General features: G+C 35.0%; 1 protein-coding gene across 1 annotated transcript in view; it reads right to left on the bottom strand.

Annotated features, from left to right (window-relative positions):
- Positions 1–493: 493 nt before the first annotated feature.
- Positions 494–10,891, bottom strand: part of LOC110025504 — a 28,209-nt gene continuing 17,811 nt past the window's right edge. Inside the window, exons 3-5 of the mRNA XM_020726030.1 lie at positions 2,484–2,579; positions 996–1,055; positions 494–927 (exon numbers count right to left, since the gene is read on the bottom strand). Of these exons, the coding sequence (XP_020581689.1) occupies positions 730–927; positions 996–1,055; positions 2,484–2,579 (354 nt within the window). The 3' untranslated portion in view covers positions 494–729. The remainder of the gene's footprint in view (positions 928–995; positions 1,056–2,483; positions 2,580–10,891) is intronic.

Genomic DNA, 10,891 nt, shown 5'->3' with positions numbered 1-10,891 from the left:
ATATATACATAGCACTGAAAACATCAAAAATATACAAATAAAAAACAACACCCATCCTCAACCAAACTGTTCTCATCACCAAACCACCTGACTTTAGTCAGCATCATCAAAGTCAGCTTATTCTGGCAAATATTTGATGAGCGTTTTATATTAATCAACCCCTTAATAATCCTACTCAGCCTCTTCTCGATCATAGTTGGGATCTCAGTGATCCTACTCGCTTTAATCTCCAGAAAATATTGCATCCGGACATGCAGATGACCAATCGCCGGGCACCGCCTTAGCTTGTATGCCGTGCTGTTGCCCGACAGTTGGTCATCCACATATGCAGACGATGGAAACAATATTTTCTCCTTTTATTTCCTAATTCTAGTTCACCCCCTCTATTTTATCCCACAGCCCCCCACCCCCTTGGAAAAAAAATACAACTGTAATTGTGCTTGATAAATTAACTTTTTAACAGCCAAAATTAATAATAATAATAAGATGCTCCAAATAAAGTTCTATTTTTTTCTAACATAAAATAAAATAATAATAATAAACAATCCCAAAACAATCCATGGAGATAAGGATACACAAACCCATGCACTTTTAGAAAATGATACAAGTGAATATTTTTTTCTTTTCGGTAGGGTGGAGCACTCGAATCCGATAGCTTAAGATTATTCACTTTACTTTTAACCAATATGCTATGCATTCGAGTACTCCAGATGATAATATCACAATAAATCAACTTTCAACATCATCTAATGCAGGGGAATTGACACCATTGTATGCGTCGAATTCAAATTCCTCTTCATCATCTTCCATGGTTTTCCCAAAGATGAAAGGTTTTGTGCCCATGGTAGTAAAAGGCATGAGCCCTAATGCGCGCGCCGTCTTGATCTCCCTCGCAACTTTCCTCTGAGCTTTAGCGCTAATCTTTGTCTGTACAGGGCATAACAAGGCTATAGATAACACATTATGTAGGAAAAGAGAAGTATTGTAGCATTTACCTGACTTCTTTTGATGATAATTCCAGCCTCGGTTAGAAATTTGGAAAGAAATCTCACGTTCTGACAGAAAAAAAGTATTCAATTTTAGCAGAGAATCATGCAGTTGAGGGTGTTTACAAAACTGAAAGCTTTTCTGAAGATTAATAAGAAATTTCGACGTGGTGTTTGGTAGCATAATTTAAAGAGGATTTATACATGAAAGCATAAATCCAGCTTAAAAAAAAATGAAAATTAAATCCAACGCTCCGTTAAATCGAAATTTTTTGTGTTCCGTCTTTCTTCCTGTGTTTTGTCTCTTTGAGGATGTAAATTCAAATTTAGTAAATCCGATTGTGAGATGGATTTTAAGAATTTCTTCCCGGAGTCGCTGGTGAGTTCATATTCGTCGCACTGATGATTGAATTTATTAGATTTGATAAATCGATTTAACATAAATTCAGGCTGCAGCCAAATACTAGTGAAGCTGTGATGTAAAAGAAGATTGGATCATAAAAACATGGAATGTCTGAAGTGCAGAACTATCAGAGAAGGCATAAGCTAGGGTTGATAATTTTGGTTGAAATTTACATTTTGCTAGGAACATACTAGAGTTCATAAACATAGAGTTCAGTTATAAGTCATTATCTCAACTTGAGCCTTTATTTTAAGTTAATTTCGAGTTAAAAACGACTTGGAGATGATTTAATATATTTATATGCATATTATATTTTTTTTACATATTTGTGGCCACTTGGAATCACTTTCTAATTTAATTTTTTGTTTTAATTTTATTTTATTTTACTCATACTTTGATGTAAGATAAAACTTGCTTGTCATCTTAAAGAATGTTTGCAGGGTGGCAGAGGCAGCAACAAACAATTAAAATAATTAAAATTCATTTTGAGTGTTTTTAAAAATAAGTTAATTTATTATTTTTTAAAAAAATAAATAACAACACACCAAAAAAATATTTAAAAAATACTAAAGTGATTCCAAATGGGGCCATAGTAATAAATTCTAATTGACTCACCTAGAGCATAGATTTAAACGGACGCAATGCCAGCCTGACACATGGTAAGAGCAACAAGGATCTATCAACATAAGAACATCAAAATAGATGACAATACAAATAATTTCAAAATAATTTGAGCTATTCATCCAAATAGCTTTCATTCAAACCAGATTTTCATCAAAAAGAGTATAAGAAAAAAAAAATAATGACGAAGATACTTTGCATAGAATAAATTGTCAAAATAGCCTTATGACTACTTATATGATGTCATTTTAGTTCCAGATTCCATAAAAGTGTAAACTTAGTCCCAAATTCTCATATTAAAAGAGACTGAGACTAAATTGACACTATTATAAACTATAAGGCTAAAATGATCGACTACAAAGAGTCATTGGACTATTTTAACACTTTTCTCAATTTGCATATCTTGTAAATTCTAGAAAAACAATGAGGTGATGAAACTACAAGGCAGGCATTAAAAAGAAGTAATAACTCACCCTGAAATCAGCTTTCTTTAGAACTTCTTTGGTGGTGGTTTCAAATTCTGCCTTTTTAAAACTCCTCGGTATTCCAGGTTTTGTAAGATCAAGATCCTACAACAAGCCATTGCAGGTAAAGATTCTGTTCAATTATCAAGATTAAACAAAACTTCTGACAAAAAAGATGAATTGATGAGTGCCGAATGAATAAGAATCACCAAATAAAGTTTGATATTTAAATTTATAGCACTGGTGCTATGAACCTCCGCATAAAAAAGGCACATTTAATTTTTAAAAAGTAGTAAAGTGGTATTTTTTTATGTGATGGTAAAGACTTAGAGTGTTATGAATGTAAATATTAAAGTTTAGGTGTTAGATGTGGAAACACATAGGAATTGTGTTGTATGTATAAAAAGGTACATGCCCAAAAAATAAAATTTGAGTGTTATGATACTGTGTCCAGGTGCAACCACACATTGGGGGCTCACGCAAGTGCACATATCGTATCAGCAATATCGGATTTTAGAGTCTACAATGTCAATTCCAAAGAGAATGAGGTAATTCCAAAATAGAAAAAGTTCTAGCCTACTGATTTTATTCCTAGCCTGAAAAGTTGAAAATATTAAATTCTGAAATAACTAACCTACTGTGTTACAACAAACATCAAATTTAAATCATACACAAGTAATCCTACTTTTAGCAGTTTGGATTGAAAGATATCAAATACTTAGGAGGCTCTTCCATGTAATGAGTTAAGTGAATGAAATTGAATGTAAAGTTGTGAGTACTAAAATATACAGTAACAGATAGAAGGAACAATCTTCTTTACCCTCTCCCGAGCGCATAAAGAAACTTGGATAGAAATGATTTTAATTCCTTAAATCTCATAGCTATCCTTTCAAACCATATTTCCCAAATATTTGCATCTCCCTACAAGACATATCAATCTATACCCCATAGTTTAATATGATTAACCTAGTTGATTTTACCATAGTTTTCCCAAGTCTTATGGTTCACAACACATTTTAACAATTCACTTGGTCAGAATGAAAAGTAAATGAAATTCTTAAGGTTAATCATCACTATTTGAGAAAAAAGATATTACATAACACTTCACATTCCATTCATCCTATCTAATCATTACAAGAAAGAGTTAATGATATACTCAAGAAGCATGCTGATTTCACCAGGCAAATGCATTGAATACAAAAGAAATATACTAAATCTTTGTTATAATAAAAATACACAAAGTAATAAACAAAGTAAAGTTATTCTTCCTTTACGATGACCAAAGTTGACTTCAAGCAGCACTCCTGATTTCCCCACTCATGCCTGGTAGAACACCACCCTCTCCACACTTAGAAGAAGAACTATGGTTTCCCACAGCAAGAAAAACCCCCAAGTAATCAATTTCTCCTCAATCCTCTCAAAAGCATTAGTCCTATATCAATAAAGCATCAATCCTCTCCATAGCACTTCAATGTGTTTCGTGCGTTCATGAAAGACCGAATTAGCGGCAATCTGGATAACACTAGTATTATCTGCATGAAGAGAAGTAGACTCAAGCTGAGGAAAACCAAGCTCAGCCAGCACGCCATGAAACCAAATGATTGTAGAACAAGCAGAGGACATAGCGCGTATTCTGATTTAGTAGATGACTTAGACACTCGATCTTGTTTCTTGCTCTTCCAAGAGATTAAAGAGTTGTCGAGAAACATGCAACATCCAGTAATAGATCGACGTGTATCAGAACAATCAGTCCAATCAGGATCACTATAGGCTGTTAAGGTGATAGGAGACTTCGCAGAAAAGAACAAATCACGATGAGAAGTACCTTTCAAATATCAAATAATACGTCGAACTGCAGCTAAATGAAGATGTGTAGGTGCTTGCATAAATTGACTAACTTGTTGCATAGCAAATGAAATATCCAGACGCGTAATAGTCAGATAATTGAGACTGTCAACCAGTTGTCTATATAGAGATGGTTCAGATAGAAAGTCACCATCATTCTGTTGATATTTGACATTTACTTCCAAAAAGGTATCAGTGGAGCGACCAACTTGAAAACAAGCCAAAGCAATGAGTCCCTTCGTATAATTGTGCTGATGAAGAAAAATATCATCGGCAGAAGAGTGAACCTCGAGTCCTAAGAAATAAGTTAATGACCATAAATCTTTCATATGAAAAGAACCCTGAAGACGTTTTTGTAGCTGAGACATCAATTGATTATCAGATCCTGTGATGACAATATCATCAACATATATTAATAACAAAACAATTCCCTTGTCAGTCTTGCAAAGAAATAATGATGAATTATACTGACTTTGAATAAAAGAGAAGCTAAGAAGGGTATTGCAAAACTTTTAAAACCAGACCCGTGGAGCCTATTTCAAACCGTATAGGGACCGTTTGAGCTTACAAACATCATGTGAAGATGTAGAAAATAAGCCTGAAGGAGGAGTCATATAGACGTCTTCTTTGAGATCCTCATATAAGAATGCATTCTTAACATCCATCTCCTTTAAGAACCAGTCTTTAGATGCAGCAATAGATAACACCAGTCGGACAGTTGTTATCTTAGCCACAGGTGCAAATATTTCGTCATAATCAATCCCTTATTTCTGTCGATTGCCAAGAGCTACCAATCTTATCTTTATATCTGTCAAGAGAGCCATCAGATCGGAGTTTAAGAGAATAAACACATTTACATTTAACGAGTTTAACACCTGTGGGACATGAAACAATATCCCAAGTGTGATTGTCTTGAAGTGCATGAAGTTCCTTTTTCATGGCTTTGACCCAGCAAATCTGTTTAGCAGCTTGAAACTAAGAGGTAAGAACAGTAGTATTAGTTAAAATTGCAGTATACCCATATCTATCTGGAGGACGGATACGTCGGATTAATCATCGAATACTTATTGGAGCAATTTATGGATCAGGGTCGGGGAGGTTTGAAGGTGAAGGGGGCAGGCGTCGTGTGTGGACAATTTCTGGCTTGAACCGTTTATCAGCAGAAGAATTATCAAATTGTGGAAGTATAACTGTATTTGATGTAGACACATGATGCTGAAAGTAATATTCATGTTCAAAGAAAATCACATTTCGAGAAATATGTCATCAACTATTAATTGAATCATAACACACAAAACCTTTATGATTAGAACTGTATCCCATAAAGGCACATCATACTGACTGAGCTGCCAATTTATGACGTTCACGAGCAGGTAGATGAACAAAGCAAACACATCCGAAAGTATGTAGCGTATGATAATTAGGGTGTTTATCAAAAACTCGATATTAGGGAGACTCATATGTCAATTGTTGAGATGGTAAGCGATTAATGAGATAAACTGCAGTAGATAAAGCTTCAGTCCAAAATCTAGCTGGAACAAAAAATTCTATCAGTAATGTGCGCACGGTATCCAATAGATGTCGATTTTTTCATTCAGCAACTTCATTTTGCTGCGGTGTATAGGGACATGAACGTTGTGAAACAATCCCTTTGTTCTGGAGAAATGCTTGAAACTCATAAAACATGTATTCATCATTATTGTTAGATCGTAGGGTTTTAATGCGAGCACAAAACTGAGTTTCAACATATGCTAAAAATGTTTGGAATACAGTAAATATTTCTATTTTGGCACACAAAAAATATATCCAAGTAAATCGAATGTAATCATCAATAAATGTCACAAAATATCTATATTGAGCATGTGAAATAACTGGTGTAATTCCCTAAACATCACTATGAATAATGTCAAAAAATTTATTGGCACGACTGCCTGAAATGAGAAAAGGTAATGTCTTCTTTTTCCAAGTTTACAAACAAAACAATCAACTACTAAATTTTTATCTGTAGAACAAAAAACATAACAAAAAACATAACAAAAAACATCACTTTTATGTAAATGCTTCAACACCATATCATTTGGATGACCTAGTCTTTTATGCCAGATGTTTGTCTTTTTCTCAATAACTGAAGATGTTAATGAAATATTCTGAGGAAAAGTTTTGAGGAACAGTAAATTGTAATGGAAACAGTCTACCCACTTTAGGCCCATTCGCTATCACCTTCCCAACACATGATCCTGCACAATACAATCATCACGAGAAAAATGTACTTTACAGTTATTATCCACAATTTGACCAACAGAGAGTAAGTTAGTAGATAAATTAGGAGAAACCAAAACATATTTGAATGATGAATTAATATCACCAAGTGTCGTAATTGAAATATTAATTCCATTAGCAATCTGAATATGTTGAGTATCAGTGTATGGTCGTTGGTTATGCAATAGCTCAGCAGTGCTAGTCTAGTCATATGATTTATGATTTGTGGCGCCTAAATCAACAAACCAAGGAGAAGTAACCGAAGAAATAGTTTTACCTTTCTCTTGAAGGTCGAGAGCATAAAATGCAGAGAGAATCATCTGTTGAACCATATAAGGTGTGACAGTTGATTGATTATTGGTAGCAACAGTAGAAGTCGAGGCAGGATTGTCAGATACCGTGGCATGAAGTGCTTGTGGTTTGCGATTTTGGGATCGTGTTGGACACTCCATAAGAGTATGTTCCATTTGCTTGCAATAATTACAAACTTTATTTTCACAATTCCGTGCAATATGACCAAATTTCTTGCAGCTGTAGCACTGCACTGGCCCCTTCCCTTTGGCCTTAGCAGCATATGTCACATTAATTATTTATGATGATACACCTATTGTACTGATAGTAGCTTGTGTCGCCAATCTTTGTTCTTCGCGCAGTAATTGCCCAAAACAAACATCCAAACACGGAATCAGATCTCTGTTCAACAACCCAGCTCGAGCAGTTTCAAATTCAGGTCTCAATTTCATTAAAAACTGATCACGACGACTTTCTTCATGAATAGTTTGAAGACTAGCTAAGTTCTCCTTTGACACTTTAGCATAGATAATATCAGTATATTCGCTCCATAAATTTAAAAAATCAGAATAATATTGTTCAATTGAAAAATTACCCTGACTATAATTACTCATGTCAAGTTCCAATTGGAAGCGTTTCGCAGAATTATCTTGATTATAAACGCGCTTCAAGTATTCTCACATTTCCTTAGCTGTGCCAAAGGATCTTAAATTGTTTATCATATGAGCCTCAATATATGCTAAAATCCATGAAACAATTTGAGCATCATTTGCTTCTCATTGACCAAGATCTTTTGTCTCAGTAGGAGCTGGGGAAGATCCATCAATATGACCCCAAAGCTCCTTCTATTTTAAGAACATTCTGAGCTGAAATTCCCATGAGTCATAATTCTTTCCTGTAAATCTGATAGCTAAGTTTTCAGAAGACATTTTAAATATATTAATCTCGATCGAAATATCCAAGATAAATAAAATTCAAATCGTTGATCTAAATCAACGTGAAAGGCTAGGGTCAAAGATCGAAGAGCGCCGTGAAGTTTGAATAAGTGGTGATCGTGACGATCGAAAGCAGTGGATCGTGACAGAACAAAGTGGAACAAGCGGATCGCGGCAGATAGCGGTAGATCGCGGCAGATCACGGCAGGAGCGAGCGAGCGGATGGAACGAGCGGATTGCACAGGAGCGAGCGAGCGGATGGAACGAGCAGATCGCGGCAGGAGCGAGCGAATCGCAGCAAAACGGAGTATCAGAAGATGTCAGACAGAGAAGATGCCGCACCAGAGAAGATGCCGTGGAACATAGCACCAGAGGTCCGACCGAAGGGAGTCGATCGTCTTGAAGCTGCGGCAGAACTCAAACAAAGCGGACGAAGACGCCACAGAACTCAAAGACAAGAACGAGGGCTCCGTTGAGGAAGCAGTCGAAGACGCCAGTCAAAGATAACAAAAGCTAAAATTTCAAGAATTCAGGCTCTGATACCAAGAAAATATTTTGAGCAAATAGGCTGAATGTCTTTTCCTTTGCTTTCATTCTAATAAATAGTAGTTTGTACAATCTATTTTAGGTACATAATATTCAGAATAATCTAAATTAAGTAACTTAATTAATACATATTTATAATCTAAATAATCAGCTAAAAGGAAAGAATTCGTGCAAATATAATATTTCCCTCTTTGCAGTATTGCGAAGAAGGAAACTATTTATTCTGTCTTATTTCTTTCATTCCTGATTGATAATGTGATTACATAAAAATTGTGTGATATATATGCAAATGCCCGTATATGTTTTTTGTTGCCAAATCTGTAATCCTAGCAGTTCATTAAATAAATCAAGTTTCATAACAATATTATTATGGAAAAGTCATGACGAACTTCGTTTAAAATGAAGCACAAATATGTTCGGGCAGAAGTACAGGTTAACACAGCTGCACTTTGCATTATTTGTTTTATTAAAGGGAAATTTGCATACTGAAGAAAAACTTGTGAGAGAAAATTCTCTTATTATTTAATCTTCAAATTACAACTCCTCTCAATATATAGAGAATAAACTGTAAAACAAACATAACTCTTGCAATTACAACTTACCAAACATACAACAAACACATAAGAAAAGAACCACGAACATAATAATAGAGAAATAAATGAGGATAAATTAAAATACTAAATACAAAATTCTGCAGTCCCCCTCAAGCTGGATCATAGATGTTGTAGAGAGCCAGCTTGGATTTCAAATCTGTTAAGCTGCCTGGAAGTAGAGATTTAGTGAAGACAAAGATAACTTGAAGATGAGTCGGAATGTAGATTAAGTGACCAACTCCTCCATCGACTTTCTCAGATATAAAATGTCTATCAATCTCAATGTGCTTGGTCTTGTCATGATGTACAAAATTTTTTTTGCAATATTGATGGCGGCCAAGCCGCCATAGGGCATTTTTTATGGGATTAACCATGGAGTACCCCAGCCAATTTAGTACCCTTTGAATCCACATTCCTTTACAAATTCCCAAAGAAGGTGCCCGATATACAAATTTTGCATTGTTTCTAGAGGCTGCTACTTGATTCTTGCTCCTCCATGTGACAAGATTTCCCCAGACATAGAGACAATACCCATAGGTGGAGCGTCTAACTGTGAGTTCTCCTGCCCAACTAGCATCAGATTTACTAAACAATAATCCTCAGCCAAGAATCTTCAAAAGAAATCTTCATATTTTGTACACCATCCTCAAGTTTGTCATTTGGACTATTCATATATTGACTCACCATGCCGACAGAGTAAGCATTGTCAAGTCTGGTGTGTGACAAGTATATAAGCTTAGCCATTAATCTATAACAACTACTTTTTCCACTGATGTTTTTTCTACCCGTAATTGTAAATTTTTTGTTGAAATCTATAGGAGTCTCAACAGGTTTACACCATAGCGTTCACTTTGCTTTTAATAAGTTCAGAATGTACTTCCTTTGGGAAATCGCAATATCCATTTTGGATCAGGCCACTTCCATACCTAGAAAGTATTTCATCGCTCTTAGATCCTTAATTTCAAATTTAGTAGTACGAACCTACTTAATCATTATAATCTCTTTGTCATCATCGACATAGACAAATGAGTATTGCTTTCTTACCTCATTGTGTATGTTTTATGAATAGTGCATGATCTACTTGGCATTGGATGTATCCATTAGATTTTATAGCCTTGACAAACATATCAAACCAAACCCTTGGTGATTGTTTGAAGTCATAAAATGACTTTTTTTTAGTTTACAAACCTGATGTTTGTTTAAGTCATCTTCCATTTATAGGGAAATTTTCATATTCATTTTTTCTTCCAGATCTCATTCAAAAACACATTCTTGCTATCAAGTTGATGCAATTCTCACTTTCTATTCACTGCCAAGGAGAGAAGAACTCTTACAGTATTTAATTTAATCACTGGAGCAAATGTCTCTTAATAATCTATCCCATAAGAATGAGTGAAAACTTCTACCAACAAACTAGACTTGAACCTCTTAATGCTCCCATCTACACTGTACTTAACATTAAAGACCCATTTGCATCCAACTACTCTTGTATTTGGAGAAAGCTTTGTATGTCATTTAGCTTAAGTGTTTGGATCTCTTCTTCAACTGCCTTTTTTCATTCTGGACTTTGGAGTGTGTCATGAATCGACTTGGGTATTTACACACTGTCAACATTAGATACAAAAGTTTAGGGTAGAGAACTTCTCATAAACAACATACTCATTGGTAGAATAATTTGTGTAACTTTTCTCGTCCTCTCTGGTAGATCCCACTTCCCTTGGAACCTAAGAGATGAGTGAATTCAAATTTCATTGTGAACAATCATGCAGTTGCATATTTCCTTTATCCTGCTTGGTGGATTTCTTTCTCTTAATATACACACGAAGTTCCTTTTTTCTAATCTCCAGTTGGATTTTCTCAACAAGTGGAACTTAGGAAGATGGATAGTTAGATGAGATGAGAATAGGTTATGATGACTCTAGGTCAATATGGGTGTCTAGAGAGTGGA

Source organism: Phalaenopsis equestris, unplaced genomic scaffold (assembly GCF_001263595.1).
Source record: "Phalaenopsis equestris unplaced genomic scaffold, ASM126359v1 Scaffold000301, whole genome shotgun sequence".
In the NCBI taxonomy this organism is placed as follows: Eukaryota; Viridiplantae; Streptophyta; class Magnoliopsida; order Asparagales; family Orchidaceae; genus Phalaenopsis; species Phalaenopsis equestris.
The sequence above is the reverse complement of the archived record's forward strand: the minus strand, read 5'-3'. Positions and strand labels throughout refer to the sequence as shown.